Source organism: Ixodes scapularis, unplaced genomic scaffold (assembly GCF_016920785.2).
Source record: "Ixodes scapularis isolate PalLabHiFi unplaced genomic scaffold, ASM1692078v2 PGA_scaffold8__174_contigs__length_109621045, whole genome shotgun sequence".
NCBI lineage: Eukaryota > Metazoa > Arthropoda > Arachnida > Ixodida > Ixodidae > Ixodes > Ixodes scapularis.
In genome coordinates, this window is record NW_024609883.1 from 2,978,882 (window position 1) to 3,003,358 (window position 24,477).

A 24,477-nucleotide genomic window follows, 5' to 3' on the forward strand; every position below is an offset into this window, starting at 1 on the left:
GGGACATTGCCCTCAAAATTCTAAACTTGGGAATTCAGTATTTCTGAATTAAAAAAATAATTTCCAAATGCCGAACTTGAAGTTCCCGCGTGATCCGCGCCAGTGCAGTGAGTCAAATTTTGCGGTCTCCTGCGACTCGACTTTCGTTGGGACCTCTGCCGTTGCCACAGCAACCCAAGGGGAGGAGGAGATGAGCGGGCGGGATAGAAGCCAGCGCGGGAAAAAAAAAGTTTTTTCCCCGACTGAGCGCCGCCAAGTTTTCCAAAGGAGAATACAAATCCAGGTAGCGACATCATACCGAAATCCGATTTTTGGTATTTCAAAAAGAGGGGCCGTAGTGCATTCGCAGTTGCGTTAGAAAACATGTTTTACGATTGCCGTTATTAAATGGTATAGAAATGTCGCCTACAAAGCTTCTAAATTTCCTGATTTTTGACGTCGCCAATCAAAAGCAGCAGCGAGGAGGTGAGCGCGGGAAATATAAACGCCAAAAATAAAAAGGAGCGTGCAGGGAAATTTTTTTTCGCGATGCGGTTTTCTTTGTCTATGACTACAACTTGCATTGTTTTAGACAATAAAAAATAATACGACCTTTGGGGTGTCAGTGCCCCTTTAAGGAGTATGCCAACGGGCTGCGGATGTGCAAGAGCAGACAGAGCGGGAGCCAATGCTCAGTGTAGCATGTTTTTCTTGTTTGTGCATTTGGCAGCTGCAATGCACTCTTTTATAGCTGTTACTTGTGCTTCGGGCATATGCAAATCACTCAGTTTGTCCTCCAGAGCTTCATCAGAAATTCTGGACAACTTCGCTTGAGTGTCCTTCAGCTGGCAGTTAAGTGACTGCGCTCTCTTTGCTAGACGAACAACTGATTTCTTCAATGCATACTGGGCTCTTCTGAAAGCAAGCACATTGCTGTTCCAGGCAGTGGTCAGGCAGATATATTGAGGACGTCTTATCCCTGGTCTTGTCCAGCGTACATTTTTCATGAATCCGAAGTGTAGTCACAAGGCACTGGCAGTGTGAGCACGCACTTTCACTGTCCTTGAGCAATAAGGCACATTGCTTGTGTCGCCACCGACCTGCGACATTAACAAAAGCACCTGCTGGGTGGACATTTGGATATGACTTAACGCTTGGTCCACCAGCACACGAACAGGCCTGGTGCATATCTGCAACCAACTCTTCAACATTTCGACACAGCTGACGTCACCAGAAAGATTGAGGAATTTGAGTGTTGCTCGCTTACCCAGCGGAGCCACATTGAGACCTAAATCTTCATCAATGCTGACCACTTTCCTTGCAACCATGTGAGTCGGTGGGGCAGAGAAGTAGTTGTAGGCACCTTCGTTTTCCACATCACTTGCTTGTGTTGTCGCTGCTCTAGTCGGATAAAACTCGTAGAACACAATAGTTTGGAAGCCGGCGACCTCAACCTTATGACACTCCCAGGCGCCAGTTGGGAGGGGTACACTGTCTGCCTTTTCGAAGATGTTCTCGAACGGTTTTGTGACTGGCAGGGTGGTAGTCGGTTCGGCAACTTCGGCACAACTTGCAGGTGCACTTTCACTGACCATGGTGCACTCTTGCAAGGCTTCAGGTGACGAATCGTCTTTGTGGCCAGCATGCGAGCTCTCTGAGCACTCCTTTGTGACACGGTGTTGCTTGGTGGTCGGTAGGCACAGACGGTTTGCGGGTCCTTTTCTTTTTTTCTCGTTCTTTGTCAAGTATCTGGGGCACCCCGGGAACTTTGTTGGCACTGCATCTTTTGCCAGAGCAGCTTTCCTTGGCGCACTTACGAGAATGTGGCCGTTGTAGACGGCTTCCCATGATTTGCTCACAAAGTTTATTTCAAAATGTCTCTCGCAGACTAAGTCTGTCGGCTGCAGTAGGTGGTCTTTGCGCGGGATCGCGTGACGCCATACCTTCAGACGGTAGTCTTCTTTTGTGCATGTTTTATATCCTGCGTTGCACCATGGCACGAAACACGTTTTTTCCATTGCCGTCAACTTTTGGTAGCCGAGACCGACCGGAAACAAAGCGATAAACTGTGCAACAATGAGCCCGGCGCACGCTATTGCTCACCAAGGACGGCAACGGCCAACCTCCGTGTCGGTGGCACGTCCTGGCGGAAGGGGAGAGAATCGCATGCCGATCTTTGACGCCACGGCTCTTCGGTGGAGGCGCAGCGTTACGCCACCTGAAGTATTTCTATCGCAGTGGTCTTAACGCTTTCCTGACCTCAGGGAAAGTGCCAAATTTCGAAGGATCCGCCCAAACGCTTTTATTTTCCTAGATACTTTGCCTGTCGTGCAATATGACGCATAAAAATGTGGCCAATTTGTTTTTCCTTCAAATTAAACAAAAGTTAGCACAATGTAAAAAAAAATGAAATTTGATTTTTTGAAAATGCGATGTTACTGCAGAAGGCGCATAAACACCAAAACTTTTAAAAGTACAATCACCGACCGATTATTCGGACTTGGAGGGGACCCCCGAAACGGTCCAAATAATCAAGCAGTCCGAAAATTCGGCAGGTGAAAAAACTTGCCTTTATTACGCCCAAGCAGGATTTAAAAATCCGTCAAGTTGCTTGCTTCATGTTACGCCTGCTCGCGATGACGTCTGCTTGCATTTGGGCGAGCGTCGTGTTCTCGTCGTACACATCCAATAGCAATGTTAATGCGTTTGTGATGTCCGCTGTCAATGGCTGCGGGCAGTAGTAGTCGTCGGAGTCTCATTTTCTGCTGATGCGAGGAACGAGATCGGAGGCGCAAATCCACGAGCGCGAAAGGGCGATGTGTAAGTGAAAGGAAACAAAGCAAAATGATGATGATGATGATGACGTGCGGCTAAATGGAAAAAAAGGGTTAGCATAGCGTCACCTTGCGTTAAGACTCGGCAGTACTCAAGTCGCGTTGCCACGCCAATTTGTATGCAGCCACCGTGGAATTAAAAATGGCCGCTTCTCAATGCTGTTTCCCTCCGATTGCTCGCGACGATTTTGTCCAAATAATCAAACTTTCTGACTTCGAGCTGTCCGATACATTGGTCGTGAATATACACTCCTTTGATGGGTTAAGTCACGGTTCCTCCTTCAGGTCCGAATTATGGGAGTCCGAAAAATCCTTGGGGGTCAGATTAAAAAACAACAAATAAAAAAGAATTGGAATATATGAACCTTCTCCCTCACCCATGGCTGTTACTTCGGAAAATTAGTGTGTCTAATTATGTCTACTTTTGGTTTGTTGGAGCGTTAACGATGAAACTCAGATTGGACCCCTCATATTTCCAGCAGAATGCTCTTTTTGTTGTAGCCTCAATGACAGTTTCTTGGTAGGTAGCAGTTTGGTCCTTGTTGAGAAGAGAGAATGTGCGCTCCAGAGTGGATACTGAAGGCCCTCTCTGCACAGGTGGACATAGTGGAGCACTCCCTGGCCAAGTATGCCCTGGAGCTGTCCCTGCTGTGCTACGAGCTGTCCTGGGTGCGTCCCTCGGAACAGGCTGCGGCGGCTCTCTGCCTGGCCCTGCAGCTGGACGGCAAGGCCTGGGACCCCACCCTGACCCACTACGGCCGCTTCAGCCAGGCCCAACTGGCGCCCACCGTGGCCAAAATGGCCGCCCTCATGCTGGACGCCGACAAGGGAAAGCACACGGTGGGTCTCTTCCGCTCTTACGGGGAACTACATTCACACATTTGCCTTTATAACAGTTTTTTCTAGTAGTTGGTAAGACCACAGTCAAATGCTCGAACACACCCACAACGAAAGCACAGGTCATTCGCTGCACCTGGTTGGTCTAGCCGATAAAAGGGCAAGTATGACCAATGCCATGATGTTGCGCTTTTGACGCTGTTTGATCGGTTATAAATAGGCTATCATCAGCTGCAAATTGAAGGGACACTGCAATGAAAGAATCCTCTTTTTAATGGGCCTACGCGGGACAGCTCATTTTGTTCTCTAAATTTTTCTCCAAAGGAAAAATGTTGCATAACATTTACGCCGCTCAACGCAGTTTCTGCGGTGGTCACAGCGCACTCTAAGCCCCTCCCCCCCACAAATGAGTTGCCCCGCCCATTGCTACTGGATGGGCTTGGCTGCTCGGCCAAACAAGCGAAGAAGCCTAGTGTCTCCCTTTTGCAACGTTTAGATTGGAGTGCGACAGCCGCTGGCAAGTTGCACGAGTGTGGGCGCTGTAGCCTCCAGCATTGTCCGCTATTTCGCCGCCGCTTATCGTCTGCAATGCCCGTAGGAGGCAGACACGCTATGCGTTGGCGTCCATTCTTGCCTCGGTTCGTCTGCTACTCCGCCCCCATCTATAAACTTTTCTGCTGCTCGTCAGACCCGACCACAAAAGCAGCATCCTAGAGTTTCATTGTGCCCGAGCGACGGTCCAATACAAACATCTGTTGCCGTCTGTCGATGCGCAGTAAAAAGCGACGGAGAGGTCTAAAAAAAAAAAATGGCAAAACAAATGTGTAATCCTTTCAGCTCCTACATTCTCGTTATATTTTTCGCGTGGCTTCTACGATCGTTATATTTTCACGTGACACCTGCGAGCAAGCTGGGTGAGCGTCGTAAGGCGCAATTGAAACGTGACCTAAAGATGTTTGCTTTGGCAGGCCAGGTACACCGCAAAACTTGAGCTATGCGTGCCTTTCGAAGCGAAATGACTGGGACATACCCGGACGGCCTCGATGCAAGCCGAACGCCCGATTGCCTTGGGCCGAAATGGCTCTCAAATTCTTAGCTGCATGGGTATCTTCTGGGTAACGCAACCATGGTTGCACAATTCGCGGGGCTACGGGGCTGCTTTCACGGAAACCATCATCTTTATTTGGATTCAACACGTGCCAGCGAACCAATTGAGCGTGATTGAGACACATGTCGTATGTACTCGAATATAAGTCGACCATCAATAAGGTCGATGCCTTTATATTAAACTCGCAGAGAATAAAAACAATATATAATAAAAAAAAAACAGGTTGACCTTTCATTTTTTTTGTGAAAGAACAAGTTTGGGCAAAAGAAAGAAACTAACCTTTATTAATGGCACTCTTGCAATCGTCGTCGGAACTTCCGGAAATGTCATGGTCATCGGAAGCTTTGTCAGCTTCATCAACATCCTCACAAATTTGCAATAAAACCTCACTGCCACCCTCGCAAAATGACACCAAGATACAAAAGAGGGTGGAGAGAAGCGACCAGAGATGACATACAAAGACGCAACCAACATCGCAAGAAGCAAAAGTAACCTCCGTATTGTTTTCTTTAGTGCACATCCGCAAGGGAGAGAGGGAGGGGGCAAAACACCAAAAGCTTTCGGCAAAGTCAGCTCGATGACTGGATGGCTCCATGCACCCACTAACATCCTGAAATTGGGTCGCAAATGTAGGTCGAAACTTTCTAGTCGCTATTTAGGTCACCCCTTAATTTTATGCAACATTTCCAAAAAGCTCAGTTTTTCCACCAATTCACTATTTACCTTGCGGCTCACTTTTGTGTGGAGTTTTTCTATCTGCACATGCTTTCTACGAGCGTTCGATCGATGTCTGGTTCTGGTAAATTGTGCTTCCCTGTTCATGTTCTCGAATCACCGCTTCAGAAAATTTTGCACTACAACTGCGCTTTGGCACCAGTTCATATAAGCTTGAGGTACCTGGTGCAGACTTTGCAGCAAGTCTGCATTTCCTGTCCTCATCTATGCCTTTTCCGTTTTGTTTTTTCTTCTTTTAACTTTCATCTCGGTGCATATCGGCGCTGATGACTTGTTAAAACCAGGATGGACAAAAAATAAGGATTAAAAAAGAAGAATCGGACATGTGATTTAAAGCAGATTTTTTATGATTTAAATTGCTGATAAGCTGCTCTAACATTATCTGCTTCATACTGTAGACTTTTGTGCTTTGAAGTTGCTCCAAAATGCATAAACTGCTGCTCCAAAACTAGAATTTTGTGCGCTTACATTGCTTCAAAATCCAGATTTTTCTGCTCCAAAATCTGTTTGACCTGTCTCCCCCCCAGAGGGCAAGCGCCTGACTCGGCTAGCAGACAACAAACCAGGAGGTTGCCGTTCTCCATCTTTGGGCTGTAACGAACATCGAACTCTCGCTCATGGCTGGCATTTTTATGAAGTGGTTCCAGTGGTTATGGCTACTCCAAAATCAGCCTTTAGAGCTCTGTTGTTTTATTTCAGTAGATGGTCAACTAGCGTATCTTTGTTCAGTTACTTCAATCGCAGTAGAGTCGGCCAGCACCTCAACCACTGTGTCTATTGCACTAGGAGAGCACGTTTTTATTTATTATTCCCGATTTCCACTCATTCCGCATAAGGCCTACACCGGTACAACCTTTGTGTAGTAAAATGGCTACAGCAACCGGATTTACTTTTTGCTGGAGCAACCGGCTGCTTTGACACAGTTATTCCATTTCTTTTTTATTTGCGTGCAGGTAACGTCGTAATTCAACTGTTTATTTTTTTTATTATTTAATATTTATTGAGCATAGCATTATACGATAACTTGCATATCAAAATCCGCTAATCTGCGCTTGAAATTTCTGGCACGCTGGCCGAGCCTTTCGTTCGTTTTCATCCGTGTCACGCTGCGGTCAAATGCGTATATAACCACGTTTCATATCGCACATTCTCTTTCCTATATGGATGAAAACGAACGAAAGGCTCGGCATGCTGCGGCTGAGCGTCTACGCAGACAAGCACTACCAGAGCTTCACCCCAATCAACATCATTCACCATGTGAAGATGCGGCTGTTTTTTGTTTTTTGTTTTGCACGAGCACGGGAGCACGTGCTCCTGAGCGCGTGAGCTCACGAGCCAGAGCACGTGCACCCGAGGGTGGATGGACATACGGACATGGCTAGCCCCTAAGGTGCTTCACCCCTGAAAAGCGAGCGTTAGTGCAGAACCACCGATGGTGCTATTGAACATTGCTGAATATGGTTGAACGGCGGACGGCCAACCAGTCCGCGATAGGCCTCTCGTCCACGTGGAGACCGCCGTCCGTCGTTCGACCATATTCAGCAAGGTTCGAAGCACCATCTGTGGCTCTACACCAACAGCAAGTGTTGAAACCTTTCATCGCTTTTTTCAGGGGTAACTGCAAAGAAAAAGATTTTTTAAACAGCCTAATTTGGACAAGCATGCCAAAAAAACAATTTTTCCGTGAGAAAAAAAATTTTTTACAGTTATATTTATTACATGATACTGATTTAAGTTTGCGGTTATTTTGTTCGTTTTAAATCTCATGCACACATAGTTGGGGTTCCGTGACGTTTAGCGCTGATTGGCTGCTATACTTCTCATTGGCTGAGAGATCGACAGCTTAGATCTTGGTTGTTAAACCTTTGTTATATGTAGCAAGTTCCTTTTGAGCGGCATATTTTTACGTTTAAAGAATAAACCATGTGATGAAAGTTATTATTCTTTACAAAACGCTTATACAACTTCCGTTTGGATTCATACCATAACAAATGCTTCGCCATTCTTTCATGGCCGCCGAAGTCTCTGCTCCCGTCTGTCTCGCCTACCTCGACTAATCGTTTCGCCGAAGTGATCAGTGTTTCGTGCTGACCCAGGTGCTTGAGTGAGACTTCTTGAAGTGAAGTGGTGTGTGTTTAGCAGCTGTCACAGGTGTTAGTGATAGGAAGCGATGCGGGGTTTTCGCTTTCATAACGCAATTCTTTCGTTTTCCTCTTTGCTTGCTTAGCGTGCTTTTTTTCTTGTTTGTTTGTACATGCAAATGCCTAGTTTTCGGAGATTTCAGATGAGTGATCCCGACAGCTAGCCTTCCAGCAGCCATGACGCCCCGAATGGAATGCTATTTCGCTGGAGGCTATCGGGCATTCGCGTAGCGACAAACGTGTCCAGTTACGTTCTCGTCATAGCGCTCCGGAGGCCGTCGAAATTCGCACCGGGTGCATCGAACGTCCGCGACTAGACACAGCTGTTACGTAAAAAAACCTGGCACAGCCAGGTTATTACGTAATGGCTGTCCACAGAAGCCTTCGGACGTCCAAATTCTGCGTTAGCCGACAGATTTTTTTTCTCCGCTTCCGAACCATCTTATGTAAAGTTGCTGGAATGAATGTGTACTGTTATCGTAAATCTTGGCTTGTGATTACGCCTTTGTAGAAATAATTAATTTTGTTGGAGAGACGAAAACAACGAGCATGGAAAAATCTGTTGCATATTCCGCGTACCTTGCGAAAAGCGCGAAACACGAAGTTCGTACCGTCCCGGCTTCCCAGTCTTCAACCTGCCTAAGAGCAGTTTGTACCTGCTAGGTGCTAGTAGGTATGTCTACTGAAACTGGAACTTGAAACTAGGGGCAGTGCCAGAGAGCAAAGACAAAGTTCGAAAAGCTTGCTCACCCTCCCCAATTTCTGAACTCTCAAGTGATTGTACCTTAATAAATGCACAACGCCTCTTCCCCCCCCCCCCCCCCCCCCCCCCCCCAAAAAAAAAGATACAACTTATGTTCACCACGTGAAAAATGGTCTCAGTTCATGCATCTGTGAGCAGGTAGGAAGTCTTGCCCAAATTTATTTACACCGCACGATGAGCGCAACACGTCACTGTGCAAACAGTCCAACAACACGAAGCGTAAAAACAGCAGATTTAGAGCAACAATTCGGAATTCATTGTTCAATTGAAACGGAGTAATTTTGTTGAAAACGCCCGCAGCTTTTTACTCGCTGTAAGCGTTGGGAATCTTCAACATTTTGAAACGGAAAGAAGGAAGATTTACTTTTAAAAACGTTCGCTGCGTCCTCCCAGACCAGCTTGACCGGATCAGCTGACGACGACGGGACTGAACCCGTTGAACCTCAACCCCACAACAGCCAATTTGCGCTCAGTGTTGGGTGTCTACTTCCAAGCACTGCACCACACACACCACAAACGTTTCAGTTCTTTGTCGCATCGCCGTGTTGCACCAAACAGAACGAGATCGCCGAAGTCAACACAGCGCTGTCGTGAACGTTGGCTTGTGGTTGCACACTCGTGGACCCTGTGACTCCCTTCGCTTTCAAAGCACGCATGACGATTACGAATAGTACTTTCCGTCGGGTCCATATCACAAGAGCGAATGACATTTGAGCGAATGGTCGTTTTAGCGAATAACGGGGGCGCGCGTTAACCCATCCGTCGCGCTGCGCTTTACGCCGCTTCGCGGCGTCCGACTATTCGCTAAAGTGTCATTCGATGAATTGTGGGCGTTCGCTAAAACGTCATTCGATCAAGTGAGTGCCTCCCCTTTCCGTCTTCCTGGAATATCACAGGGGCACTTCTCCGGTCACGTCTTCGCTATGCGCTTGCAAACCGCGCAGCTTCTCGTGTTCCGTCAAACCGAAACAATGCCGGCACCATGTTTAAAGGAAAGATGGGGCGATTCTGCATTTGAGAAAAAACACTTGAATTGTGTTCCCTTGGCCGTTGGAATAACAGATATCCCAATTATGTTTCAATGCGACGCGCCGGAGAGCTGCAAGGGCAATTTCAAAATAGGGCTGAGGCCCCGCCTCCCTAGCCTTGAGCAGCCAAAAGATCCGTCGATGACGTCACGTACAGCGACTGTCTTTCGCGGTTTCTTGCGTTCTACAATACTTGCGCAGAAAATGGTTTGGGTATGTGGGTTCACGGGGTAAATTTACACTACAATTCACTGCTAACTCATTTTTTTTCAGGAAGCTCCGTAGCTTCCCTTTAGCGCGCATTGTTGCCAGATGTTACCGGAAGTCGAGACGCTGCGTCATTCACCTCCGCAGCCAGGTCAACCCAAGACAAATCCAAGAGTGAAGGGTGGGGCGTAGTCCTCCTCCGCGGGGGTCGAAAGAGCGGGAGTTTCAAATGTTAAGATGTTCCGACTCTGACTAAATTACGTCCTGTGGCGTAAATATTGCTAAAAAGGTTGTTTTTTTTTTGCGGAACATTTCTTTTGTGACATGCTTGTCCCAATTAGGCTGTTTAAAAAAACACTTTTTTTTTTCTTTGCAGTTACCCTTTAATGAGCAAATCAGCCGCGCACGAGTGTAATTTCGGGGGTTTTAGGATGCCCATGGATAGTTATGATCATAACGGGAGTATCTGCATAAGGCACTTTAAAGGGACACTGACACCCTTCAAAAAATTTTTTTTATTTTTTGCCAGGCGCTTTATTAGGGTGTCGGGGGACTACCCAATCAATATTTTGCAACAGAGTAGCGTATTTTTTTAATAAAGCCAAAAGACGCAACTGCTCGAAACCGAAACCCGACTGATGTCGGTGAAGGGGAGAGAAGAGAGTGAGTGGCGGAAGTCACGTGGCTACACCCGACCGTGCGTTTTTTGTTTTTTTTTAGTTCTCCTCTCCGTAGCAGACGACACGACATGCGGCGTGCAGGAACTGCTCGCCGTGCGATACTTTTGCAGTTATGTTTGTTCCGCTCGTTGTTATGTACTCCAAGATGAGTTGTTTTGTACATTGAGGAGTTGGAGATGAGTAGTGAGTGCTCGTGGTGAATTTTGATCGGCTCCGAAAAGAATACACCCAAGATGTTGCGTGAAGAGCTGGCTTACATGTCCTGCATCCGAAACAGAAGTGGCATTGTGCGACAGAGTTTCCGAAAGATCAGCGGGATCGGGACCAATGGCTGGTTGCAATTCCTGTAGAACATTTGCGGGCACCTCGGAAAGCGGACGCTACCTGATTTATATGCTCCTTGCATTTTGTGGAAAGTGATTACATTGAGTTCGCAGGTGTCAAAACGGAAATCCCATACCATTTAATTCACAACATATGTTTGTTATTTTTTTGTTTGTTTCTTCAGTGATGATTGTAAAAAAATAAAAAGATATGTAAACATCGGAAAATGTTGGGAAAAAAAGAAGAGCTTCACGGGGGATCGAACCCGGACCTACCGCATGTGAACCGGACGTCTTTCCCACTGAGCTACTGGGGCATCTCTTTTAAGGTGGATCTCTTTGCTTAGTAATAATTTAGCCGGTAAACTGTAAGTTGGAAAGTTTGCTGTCGATTTTTCTCTAGTAAAAGCTTTCCCGGGTCGAACACGGGAAGCACCATGCTTTGGGGACATTCGCACCTAGTAAAGAAATCGTACGCGTGCATATTCAACTCGAAGTAGACACGTCGTGCTTGACGTTTGCGTGCGCGATGTCTTCAGCCACGAGAAGGGAGTGACGGCTCGGCGACGTCTTCGCGCAAATCGGCTTGGTGGCCGGGCGTGTCGTACGGGATGAATACCAATTCTTTTGATCAGTCCCAAATTTCTTTTTTAACGGTAGACAGAATTCGCCGGTACCGCAAACGACAGTTCTGAAATAGGTCCCACGCCCGTCGTCCGCTGCCATCGCCGTCCCCGCGAGTCCCACGATACGCGAAACGACAAACGCACAGAATGCTTCCGGTTGTCTGTGGAACTTTTTTTTTTCAATCAATGTATTTACAGCTTTTTAGAAGCCACAAAAAAATGGGTTTCATAATTTTTTCTATTTCTAATATTGAGTGTGTGCCTTCAGTGACGCACGACTTTGATTAAATTTGGTAATCGCATCGATACCTTAGAAAACGGCCCGTGACCGCGAAAAAGAGATTGAGCGAGACTCGAACCGGCCAGTTCTTGATCGGCGGTTTTCGGGCGGAAAGAAACCGAATTTCGAGCCGCAAATTCTGTTCTGGGTAGTTGAGCTCTCATATGTCACATACAACTAAAAACCTCGGCGAGCATAAATACCCTGTCAGTGTCCCTTTAACTACGTTGGGACCAGCATTGCGCTCAACCCTCTGGTCTCCTCCTCGCAGACCACTTACCAGAAGTTCAAGAGCAGCCGGCTGGAGGCGGTCAGCACCCTGGCACTGTTGCGCAGTGCAGCCCTCCAGAAGATTGCAGGACGCACCTGAGCTCGGACCGTCGGGTTGCACCTTCAACTCAATGCCAGAGCTTTTAGCATCATTTTGTACAACTACGTGTATAAACTGCTTTTAGACCCCTGTCGGTTGGGGGCTCCAACCTCCGCCCTCTTTGAGCACCATTGATGGTCTTGGCGATACATACTTTACTCGAATATAATGCCTTTTTGTATGCAGCTGGGCTGGGCAATTTAGAACTTTGTCCATGTTTTGTCCGTACCCGTTGCGATGTTTCTCTTCATTTTCAACTTTGACACATGATTTGTTTTACTGCTATTTATCATTTTTGTTTCCTTCCTTTCCGATACGCGGGTTTGGTCGCAAATGGGCAATATTTTTTAACGAACTGCCTAGCCCGCAGATGGGTCCGACTGATAATAGCAAAAAAGGGATTTTTACTGCATAGACCAGGCGTGGCCAAACTGCAGCTCTTTGCGCAATAAAGTGCGGCTCGCAACTCCGCCCCACAAAAAAAAAATAAGAGAAATGGAACGCGTTTTAAATCGAAAGACTGGTTCCGGTTTGGTAGTCTTGTGCTACTGCTACCTTACGTACACTTGGACTGCATTTGACTCGGATAGATTGAAAGTAGTTCAAGTTTCGTTTATTGCTATGGACAAAAGTTTGCACGCTCCCTTCCCCCGACCCCCCCCCCCCCGCGGCTCTTGGACGTTTCGGGGTTTTGTTTGCGGCTCTTGGGCCGGGCCAGCCTGGCCAGCGTTAGCATAGACTATCGGGTATTGTAATCAACGCGTGTAGCAGTGGCAAGCGAGCTGCCATGCCACACAACTTGGGAGCTAAATCGAGCGGGCCTCGGCGGGCCCCGAAAATTAGCGTTGGGTTGGGTTGGCTGTTGGAAATGAATAGCGGACCGTGGGGAGGTCCGGGCCCGAGAGACAGTGGGACGGAGTTCTAAATGTCGGCCCGAGTAGACATCTGCGCAGAGCTCCCATATTTCCTAAGCCTCTCCTTAGTCGCGTATTTTCCCGTCTTAGACTGTAGTAATCCCTCGTTACAACAAAATAAATTTTTTTTAGTTATCACTTTTATCGAAGTTTGACGTGGTCCAGACCAAAATGTGCACATTTTTAACCGGATTATTCTTGGTACATCGGCAGCCGACCGGGCATATGACGAAGGCCGCAGCGCTAAAAGTAGGCAAGCTTAAACGGAGGCAGACGGGAGGCCCTGGCATCCCTGCCCCTTCTCCACGGAGGAAGGCGGAGGGCCGAGCGCACAGAGCTGGCAGAGCGCCGCTTCCAATGCCTCAACGCGGGCAGGGAGCAGCATCGACGTTCCGACACTACTTACGGCACCCGCGGCTGACTCTGCCAGACTCCTGCCGGAATCAGGTCAAGGGGCTAATGTAGTCTGGAGATCATCCCTTCGTGAGCCCAGAGGCGCACACCTGCGGCATACAATAGTTGCCAACTCAAGAAGGTAGGGTAAGGGAAAGAGGCGGGAGAGGAGGACATGAATGCAAAGCTGGCAAGGGGAAACCCCCTCCTCTAACCGGCATTGCTTCGTCCTCTCCCACCTTCCTTTCCCTCGTCCTACCTTCTTAACCTGCAATATACTACACATGCACACGTGCGTCATATGGAAATTACCAAAAGTCGCTTGATGTTGAGAAAAGTGGCCGGCCCAAGTCCCAAATCGCCAAAGAATTCGATATTCCGGCATCAGCTGTCGGACACTGTCCACCATTTTGCGGAACAAGCGAGGCATATTGGACGGGTTAGAGAAGTTTCTCATGCAAGAGAAAGTACTCCTGCAACATCGCCAACCGTTTTGTTCGCGTCCGATTTCCTCGCAAGCATGGTTGCCGAGCCGGTGCACAATTTCCACAGCTGCAACGATCTCTACAGACGTGCGTGCAAGCATGTTGGAAAAGCCACCGAGCGTAACTTTGATTCGTTCTCGCTTGTCGATGCGGACGTTCCCGTTGGTGCTTCGGCCACAGATGGTGCGACCGTTGACTTGGAGTGCGGCCAGGGTAAACGCCAAGCAACCTCCGAGTGGCACATCGGGAAACGCGGAAGGCGTTTCCTGAGGTGCAGTGTTCCTGCGATGCCTGGAGTAGTTTGAGAACTCGTGCCCGGATGAAATTATCGGCAAACTCCAATTTATTACTTTTTTCGGTAAAGCTGTTGTAAGATGTTCGTAACAGTTTGTTCAATTAAATACATGGTCGGGGTGTTCTGCAGTGTTTCCATTCACCTTTGAAGCTTTCTCGGCTCCATTGCTTTTATTGAATTACCGCTTCAATCTAACTTTTTTGCAGTCCCGTTCATTTCTTTATAACGAGGGACTACTGTAATTTAGAGGGGCCATTTATTATAATATCTCTTCTGTGCCCGAAAACAACAATGAGGTCTTCACTTTGGTACTCAAAGAATCGCTTAAAACGCTAAACAGAAAGTGGAACAAATTTAAAATAACTGCCTATGTTGCAGTAAACAACTCGGTTATATCTGCTTATGTTGTAGGTACTTTGAACTTCACAAGGAAGCTCTTGAGGTTTCTCATGTAGGCCTAGTGTTGCCCGTTCGGATCTGCTGCATCGGAGACGGGATTACTGGGCTTTGGTATGGGTTCATCTTGGAAGGGCGCAAATGTTACACGGACAGAGTGGCACTGCATTGAGAACCCTCACAACTGTCCAAAGCGAAGGAGAGAGTGAGTCTTCTAGGGCTGGAATCGGGTTCTTCCACGGCGGCGGGCGGCGAGGAATTTGCTGCCACCTTTTGTCCCCACACTGCCCTCTTTCTCCAATTATCCTCTCCGACCTCTGTCTCTAAAATTTTACCTAATCCTCCCATCCCCTGCGGAGACGCTGCTTCCTAGCAGTTTCACAAACGCGCAGGCATCGTCAGTTACAGGCTTTCTTGGAAAGCCTGTCTCTTCTGTTTGTCTTCAATTTCCCTCTTGTTGTAAATTAGAAACCAACACCGTTCAACCATCTACATCATCATGGACAGTGGGCGTTTTCAGACAAGATCGAACAACCATGTCCGGCGACAATTTTTTTTTTTGATAAAAAATATTTTGCTCACCGTGCCTAGAAAAATAAAACCAATCCATGTTTAAAAATAAAAACAAAAAAATTCTTGGCGAAACAAATTTTGCAAGTACCCTTTCAGTCAACCGGAAGGTTGACTGAAAGTCAACCTTTCAACCGAAACCAACCGAAAGGTTGACGGAAGACCGGCGGATGGTTTCATTTGAATTCAAGTAGTGAGGTACATTCGTTTTTTTTTTCTCGAGCTTTTACACGCGGTGCTGCGTTCCTTACGAAAGACGATGCCGTTTATTTCAATGTTCTGGCATGCTTTTAGAAATAAATTTTTAGAAATAAATTCCCGAAGGGGCTAGGAAGGACGACGGGTTTTTGACGATTATCGTTTGTGCCATATTTAAAGCACGCTGTAGCCGAAGCTATTTATGGTAGAGATGTTATACTTTTTAAAGGGCAACTCCGCTCAATTCCGAAGATTTCAAGATAATGATTGATTTCGAATTAAAAAGCCCTAGTAAAACACACTACGTCGTTTGCTTCGCGAAAAATGAAATGTATATTTTTAAATCTAATTTTAAACACGAGCGGAAATCGAAACCGAAACTTCGGCTCCGCCCGGCAACATTGGCCTCGGGTCGCCAAGTACGTGGGCATCACGTGGTACGAGATGTCACGTGATCCTCGGCCGAACGACGGGCGGGATTGGGGCGGGCATGGTGGCAGGCGCAAGTGTCGTCTGCACCACACTCTTCGCCGCGTTTTGGTGTCTACGGCATTCGACGACGTCTGCACAACTGCAGCATAAGTCTGCACACGTGGTGTCCGTAGTGTGGACGAAACTCCGAGAGGCAATAATCACAGTCGGTGAGACGATGACGGCGGTTGTGACGCGGAAGACGGCGGGACCACGGCGGGCGGCCGGACGGCTCCCAAGAAACGCACTGCGCAGGCGCGTTACACCAATCACGTGGACACTGCTGAGCGCCGAGAGGCAACGTTGCTGACGTCGTGCGCTACGCTCGCCCAGAGAAGTGAAAACAAGCAAAAGGGGGCCATGGTTATGATGTTTAGCTCAATGTTGGCTCCGCCCATGCCGTAGCCTTGACTGCTCTGTTGGTTGCGCCTGAATTCGCCCGCTCAAGTCAGCCAATTTCTGCAACTTGACGAGTTGCAAAGTTTGCCGGACCGTTTAAGAAACATTGAGACAGAACTGCGTCGCAACATTTCACGTGTGGTCTTCCTAGGCGATACTGAAGAGGACTGCATTGTTTTTTCAAAACCAAACTAAAAATGAAGCGGAGTTGCCCTTTAAGAATGATCTATGTATAGCCTAGGTAAGTGCCGTCTTAAGATGTGATTATTGTTATTCAACGTGAGTTTCGAATAAATTTTCAAACATGTATCTACATGCAATTATGCGCTAAACTTGATATTTATTTTCGTCGAAGTTGTTTGAGGTATCGCATTTAAATTAACACCACAGACAGTACATTTCATTGCCATCTGCAGAATACAAAATGTATTTATTGTTTTTTCTCGTTAAGGAATAAATTAACTCGTGGGAGAAGATTTCTAATAGTGGTTCAAGTTAAGCACGTCATTAAAAGAAAACTTTTTTTTTTTTCGCTTCACATTCTTGGGACGTGTTTCTTTTAGCCTGTAGACATTTTGGTAAAAAAAACTTGTTTCGAAGTTCTGAACCTCTGAATATGCAAGAATACGACACTGCCGGCGAATTCTTGATAGTTTTTTTTTCTCCAGCTTTTTATCCCCGCATTTTATCTTTTTTTTTTTTTTTTTTTTTTTTTGCTTGTTTTTTTTTTATTATTGGCACAGGTATTTAGGTCGAAAAGACAGCTTTGAACTTCCGAACCACTAAGTATGTGACGAGTAGTGCCTCCTGACACTCCAAAACCATCGTTGTCTTATTTAATTGCCTGACCAACTTCACAGAATATAGATATCACACCCTAACTGTTCTAAACTTGATTTTGTGAAAACGTCATTTTAAACTGAAACTGTGGAGGAACTTGAAAACCGGACTTCAAACTTTGAAACTTGGACTAGAAAGAAATTCAAAATCTTCGAAGTTGTTTTTATTTTATTTTTTTTTCGAATTTAGCGTAAAAGAGAATCGAAACCTTCGATTTTTCTAACTTTATGCTGAAAGAAATTCAAAATCTTCGAATCGTTCGAACCTCATCTCTATAAAAATTCGAAGCGTTCGAAATTTTCTAATTTTATTTCCAAAGAATTTTGAAATCTTTGAATTTATCGAACCTGAAGTAAAAAAATATTTGAATCCGAAATTTTAGAAACCGTGAAAGCTTCGAACTTTTCGAATTCGAAACAAAAATACAAGTACAAAAATATTGAAAGTTTTCGATATCGAACCTAGGGTGGTTCGCGACATCCCTAGTTTTCCCCATACCGGTAAAAGATAAGGCCTTCAAAATCTGCCAGTGTGTTGCCCTGTATTTAGTTCATCTTTGCATAAAATATTGTCCTAGTTAGCGGGAGAAATTTGCGAAAATTGCTCATGCAGGCATTGGACTAAATATGCATTATTTTGAAAAAAAAAATATTTAAAGTAAAAGGTTGTTCAATAATCTTTAGACTCTCCGAAATGAATGTTTATAATATGTACTATAACAGAATTTGCAAGAACATGCATGGTTCAATATATATGTGGCTTTGAAGTTCTAAAACGAAAAATCTGGCCAAATTGACGCTAATGCGGTTGCCCAATCTTCACAATTTTATTATTTTTACAAAGCATAAAAATCCTATGAGGTAATCAGGGAAAGAAAAATTGACAGCACAGGGCTGGACGGTAGTTTTGAAGGGAAAATGCCCAAGGGTGTTTTCAGATAAGATTGAATAACCATGTCCAGTAATCAATTTTAATTTTGATTAAAAAAATATTTTGTTAACGTCGTGCCCAGAAAAATAAAATCAATCCTTGTTTTAGATAAGACCCAACAACCATGTCCGGTAACCAATTTTAATTTTGATGAAAAAAAAATATTTTGCTAACGTTATGCCCAAAAAAATAAAACCAATCCTTGTTTTCGAAAAAAAACAATTGTCTTTGCGAAAAACATTTGTAAGCACACTCTCAGTCAAGTGCGCGTTTTGCGTATCGCGCGATGTTCACATTTCGGGCGGCTTCCCTAAAACAACTGTTCTGGCTACGGGTCTTGAAATATTCAATGACAAATTAGGCACAGAAAGTATTAGTCACCAATTATTAGGGTCGTTATTTTAAGAAAAAAAATTGCAAACACTGCACATTGCGCAATAACGCTCTGGATTAACGATATTTTTTCTCCGTATCTATAAAAGCTAAGGCCTTAAAAGTTTGCCAGTCTGTTGCCCTGTATATAGTTCATCTTGGCATGAAATATGTCCTGGTTAGCGGGAGAAATTTACAAGAATTGCTCACACATTTGAAAATCATTGAAAAAATCTTTGATTTTTTTTAACTCCGAAATTATCATTTATAATATGTACTAACAGAATCTGCAAAAAAAGTGAAAGCCGTTTACAACTCCCTGTAACACCGAATTAGAGCGCAGCTCTTGAGGAGGAGGAGGGAAGGGTACTAGGGGGGGGGAGTCAAGTGACCTGGGGGGGTCACGTGACGATGCCGATGATGCCATCAGTGACGTCACTGATGACGTCATCAGTGACGATGACGATGCGGATTCCGATGACGTCATCAGTGACGTCATCCGTGTTGATGACGATGCGGATGCCGGTGACGTCATCAGTGATGATGACGATGCGGATGCCGGGGACGTCATCATTGATGATGACGATGCGGATGCCGGTGACGTCGTCAGTGACGTCACTGATGACGTCATCAGTGATGATGAGGATGCCGGTGACGTCATCAGTGACGATGACGTCATCGGGGACGTCACGTGACCTCGGGGGGTGTCACGTGACTTCGGGGAGGGGGGGGTCACGTGACCTTGAAGGAGGGGGGCACGTGACTTCGGGGGGAGGGGTCACGTGACCTCGGGGGGAGGGGTCACGTGACCTTGGGATGACCTTGGGGGTCACGTGACCTTGGGGGTCACGTGACCTTGGGGTGACCTTGGTTACGCCGACGCCGACGCCGCTCAAGCCAGGAACGGGCCCCTAAGAGCTGCGCTCTAAAAACATAATGCAATATTTGTGTGGCTTTGAAGTTATAAAGCGAGAAATATGACCAAACTGATGCTAACGCTGTTGCCATAAATGGGGCATGCCACTGATCTCTATGACAATTGCTGGATCGCGCTTTCCCGCTTGTTCGCTGCAGCGCAAGTGAAGCCGCCGGGCTTCACTCGCTTGGGATACGATTTGCCGTTTTTGCTAGCCTTTGCTGCGGTTTTCCAGCGTGCTGACGACACGTTTTCTACTCGTTCGTCGTCATTCGCCGAAGAAGTTTTTTGAAGACTCTGTGTATTGTTGAGACTTGCCGTTGTGAACACGTGGAAAATTTTACGAAAGTGCAGTGTCGCAGGAAAAAGGCACAACGCGTCGAAAGGAAGGGCTGGCGGCGTGTTCAAAACTTCCTTGGCACGCCGAACTGCCGTGTCTCTGTGCCTTCGCACGTTTGGATACCGACCAAGAACCGACGCCGTGTGTATGTGTTCAGCGAGTGCAATGTGCGTGAAGCTGTTCGTGCCTCTGGATCAACATCTTTTCCCCTCGCGGTTTAGGAACGAGCTTAATCCAGCGTCCACTAGCGACGGAAGATGGGGAGAAGGTACGTCTTTTTTTCGTCTTTAGACGATTTACACAATACCGTGCACAACAGCTCCTCATCACTGATCAGTGCTGGCTTATTATCAACCTACTTAATTGCACTTGACGTTTGAGCGCGGCTCGCCTAATTGTAATTGGTCAACAACAGATTGCACACGACCATATCGGCCGCGCTTCAAAGATTTTCATTCTCGCCGTCTTGTACTTTTGCTTTCGAAAACCCCCCTGGCTCCACAACGTTGCCCTATTCGTGCTCCCACGGAATCTATTAGAGTAGATTTGGGACATAGCCATGGTTAATATAGTACATAAGAACACGTACAGATCTCCCCCTTTTATTGATAGCAACTCACCGGAACAGCTGGACGATCCAGAACTCCGTGGCCGATATATATAAATGATCTAAAGGCATCTACGCGCGACACACGTTCAGAACTTTGGCGCGGCGTCAATTCTTGACCGGTATCCAAGCGTGCGAAGGCACAAAGATGCATCACTCGGCGTGCCAAGGAAGCTTTGATCACGCCGCGACACCGGCGACACGTTTTCGACGAGTTGTACCTTTTGATACGGCTTCACGCACATTGCACTCGCTAAACACATTCACACGGCGTCGGTTCTTGGTCGGTATCCAAGCGCGCGAAGGCACAGAGACACGGCACTTCGGCGTGCCAAGGAAGCTTTGAACACGCCGCCAGCCCTTCCTTTCGACGCGTTGTGCCTTTTTCCTGCGACACTACACTTTCGTAAAATTTTCCACGTGTTCACAACGGCAAGTCTCAACAATACACAGAGTCTTCAAAAAACTTCTTCGGCGAATGACGACGAACGAGTAGAAAACGTGTCGTCAGCACGCTGGAAAACCGCAGCAAAGGCTAGCAAAAACGGCAAATCGTATCCCAAGCGAGTGAAGCCCGGTGGCTTCACTTGCGGGAGCGGCAAGCGCGATCCAGCAATTGTCATTGAGATCAGTGGGGCATGCACATACCAATTTTTCACAATCATTATTATTAAAAAAAAAAGAAAAACGTAAAAACGCTACGTGGTGGTCAGGAAAAGACAAACTGACAGCACAGAGGTGGGCGGTAGTTTTGAAGGGAAAATTCCTAATACATTTTCGTACAACCGACCCATGGGCCCGAGCGATCGAAGTGCGCCACCCTGTAACATGCTTCGCTGTACCTGTTTCCGTCTACACGACCTAAAGGAAGCAACGAGAGCGACTCTGCAAACATATCAACCTACACCCTTGGCAGTAACATGATATAGGAGGTAGGGCACGGCAGAACCTGAACCTGCGCCGCCTGTGACTGCACAACGCTTAGAAAATAAAAATACTTAAAGGGCAACTCCGCTCACTTCCGAAAAATTTAGGCTTACATGTGATTCCATTTCACAAAGCACTACTAAACAACTCTGCGTCTCCGGATTCGCGAAATGTGAAATATTATTTGTGTAATCCTAATTTAAACACCAGCTGATAACGAAACTGAAAATTCGGTTGCGTCAGGCAACATTGGTCTCGTGTGGTCAGTCATGGGCACGTCACGTCGAACCACGTGGTCTTGTGACGCTCGGGAATGGGGCGAGGGACAGGACACGCGACGCACGCAGGTCGCGTGGCGTGGACGGTGACGGCCCGGGGGAGAGGGGGAAGGGGAGAAGACGAAAGAGAAAGGGAGCGGAGAAACAGACCGATAAGCGCGCAGGGCAGCGCAAACTAGCGCATCCGCGTAGCGGTGACCACGTGAACGCCCGGTCAGCCAACACCGGGAGGAGAAACTCATGACGTCATCGTTCAATTTCGCTCTGAGAAGTAAAAACAAGCAAAGCGTGAGAATGACGTACACATGCCTCTGACGTAGTGGCTCAACGTTTGCCGCTTCAACTCCGTCGCATTGACTGCGCTGACGAATGCGCCTCGCGTCGCACGCTAGAGTTGGCAGATTTCGGCGACTTGGCTCACTTGAAGGTTTGCTGGCCAGTTTATTAAATATATAGACGGAATTAGATCGTAATATTTGACATGGGGTCTTCCTATATGATACTGAAGAGGGCTACATAGTTTTCTAAATATCAAAAATGAAGCGGAGTTGCCCTTTAAAAGAAAAAAGAATTTCGATCGACTGAGATTGTCTGCATTGGGGCGTTTTCAGATAGGATCAAACAACCGTGTCCAATCAACGTTTTTTTGTTTTTTTTTATCTAAAAGGTTAGTTTTATTTTTTTGTATGCAAGCGCAAAGACATATTCGAACTTTATTTTGTAAGGAAAATAAACTTTAACTTGAGGAACAAAAATAACGAAATCGCTGTCGGTATACACTCCGTGCATGAACTATAGGGGGCGCTTTGAAAAACGCGCGCAGCGCCGCTAGCGGAGGAGCTGGCGTTCGACCGTGAGGCGCGTTCAGCAGCCTGCGGCGCCTTTTTGGCATGCCAAGCTGTGGCGGCGGAAGCGCGCACGGACGGAACTTTTGCTTTTTGAGCCGATACGTTGAGGGTGACGTTGCATGAATGCTGGGGCAGACCTAAGAAGGGCATTTAGCTGTTCTCCTCTTCTTATATATTGAGTTTTAATCGTTATTCGGGGGAATTTCTCTAGTTGCGGCCAAAAAAAGGAGTTGGAGCAATTTTCCGGAAAGCAAGATGGCCGCCACCATAACTGCTTTGAGTGGGAAATTTATTTCGCTCGTGGCTGTAAACGTAGGACTGCTGCAACGATGATATTGGAGGCGAGTGAGATGTCCACTAAGTTTCTGCAAGAAGTGTGCCAAGTTTCAGTAAGACAGCAAGGGTGCTACTCTGGTCGCAAACGGAACCTTTCGAGTTGGGACGTATCGAGAGAGAAGGGGCGGAGCCTCAAACTAGAATGATTCTTGTTTGAGGCTCCACCCCAACGTTCGGGTTCACGCACGCGGTCAGCTAGAATCTGACGATGCCCTACGTCGCGGTGACGTGTCCACCCAGTTGGGGCGAAGAAATCCCTGCATTTCCCCCTGTTCTTTTTGTTATCTTCTTCCTTTCCTCCGGGACTTAGAACGAGCGAATAACGGAAAAAAGGCTACCTTCCGGAAAATGGAAGGAAACAGAGAAAAATACTATTATCCTTTTATAAAATACGAAAGATTATTTCAATAATTATGACGTAAAGTAAATTTAGCTAAGATATCTCAGCTTTTTTTTTTTTTCTCAAAGTCTTTCGCTACGGTCTTTGAAAACAAACATGGCGAAAACCGCGGTAACGACCTTGTGTTGTTTGTGTCTCGCTTGCGTGGTTGCTTTCCCTGTTTCTGCACGATACGGATGACATTACGAGAAAAAAAAATATTACGTGAAGGTGCGCTGCGACACCGATCATCCTTTGTGAAGCCGCCGTGAACATAAGCTGCAAATGAAATTTCCTGTTTGCCTGTGAAGGAGACTTCAAATGGATGCAGAGCTGACGACGACTCTATGGTAGTATATGACAAATCATGAGATCGACGCAGAGTGCAACGGTTGTGAGCATTCTGTGGATGATGCAGGAAAGTTTCTTCGGGCAGTTTTAATAATGCTTTGCTCCTTTGCTCATTGCAGTGATTATGCCGGTATAATCTCCATAAGCCATGCTCTTCTCTTTCGGCGCTGAAGAAATGCACGCGACGGCATAATCTCGGGCAGTCTTTTTTACTTATTTTTATTTGCAGAATAGCTCGTGCAAAAAAAAAAAAAAAACGGCTTTTACGTTTTTACACGTCCCTACATAGGTACCTCGCTTTCCCATTGGCTTCATTGCGCGTGGCGATTCAACGCCATTTGCCATGGAAACGTTCGTGAAACTAGAAAGCCTCTGTTTGCCGCTAACAGTCATTTTTCGAGTTCGGGTTGTGACGACAAAATGACGTAAGAACAAAAATGCACGGGACTGTTTGCATTGTTTTAACTCGACAACCGTACCCTTGGCGAGTTAAACTCGAAAGAACATGGCCGCGATGCTCGTCGGATCGACCGCGGCTGGGGTTTGACATGCGATCGGTCACTTGATCAACGCGCACACGAATACTTTCGTGCTGTTGGATGAGCCCATTCGGCGGCAGGACCGGGTCGAAGAGCACAGTGAGCTGGCGTTTAACGTCTCCGATGTAACGCTTGGCGAGATGCAAGACTTGGCTTCTATTTGTGCCGTTGTTATGAAGCTTGAAAGTGGTGGTGTTGTTGTGGCTCGTACGGTAGCGTTGCTGAGATTATGAAGACGGTGATAGACCTTTATTCAGCGTTGCCGTGCATTAAGATTCAAAACCTCACCTTGACACAAAAGGAACCACGTTTCCGCGAGCACGGAGCACGGTGGAAGAAATGCATTTAAGTGATGACTCTCTGTTTCGCGCGGTGACCCCATTATGTTCGGCGCACCGAGCGCGCTTCACGCGCACGGGGATAGATGGCGCCCAAGTATAGAGGGGCTTGTGAAGGCGTGTATGAGGGCTTGTGAAGGAAATTATGCATTCTTTCCTCGGTCCCTGTGTAGTGAAATGATGGATTTATGTTGGCGCACTGGCACTGAATGCCTTTTCGCCATGCGGTTCCAGTTTTTTTTTTTTTTTTTTAACAAGAACATTCCGATGATGACTCAACGTGACAAAAATACTCGTATAAATAAAAAACTTCCCGGCATAATCTACTAGGCCTTCAATAATTTAGAGTAATTTAGAGTAAACACCTGGGTCGTACTAGCATGTTTTGTCAATCAACATCTTTGGTAACAGTTCCGTAACTTGTTTACACACATTGCGTGGCTT

General features: G+C 46.5%; 1 protein-coding gene across 1 annotated transcript in view; it reads left to right on the plus strand.

Moving 5' to 3' along the window:
• LOC115319155 (G2/mitotic-specific cyclin-B) overlaps positions 1–12,020 on the plus strand; it is a 33,771-nt gene extending 21,751 nt beyond the window's left edge. The window contains exons 7-8 of the mRNA XM_029978993.3: positions 3,411–3,653; positions 11,813–12,020. Coding sequence (XP_029834853.1) covers positions 3,411–3,653; positions 11,813–11,911 — 342 coding nt within the window. The 3' untranslated portion in view covers positions 11,912–12,020. The remainder of the gene's footprint in view (positions 1–3,410; positions 3,654–11,812) is intronic.
• Positions 12,021–24,477: the final 12,457 nt, after the last annotated feature.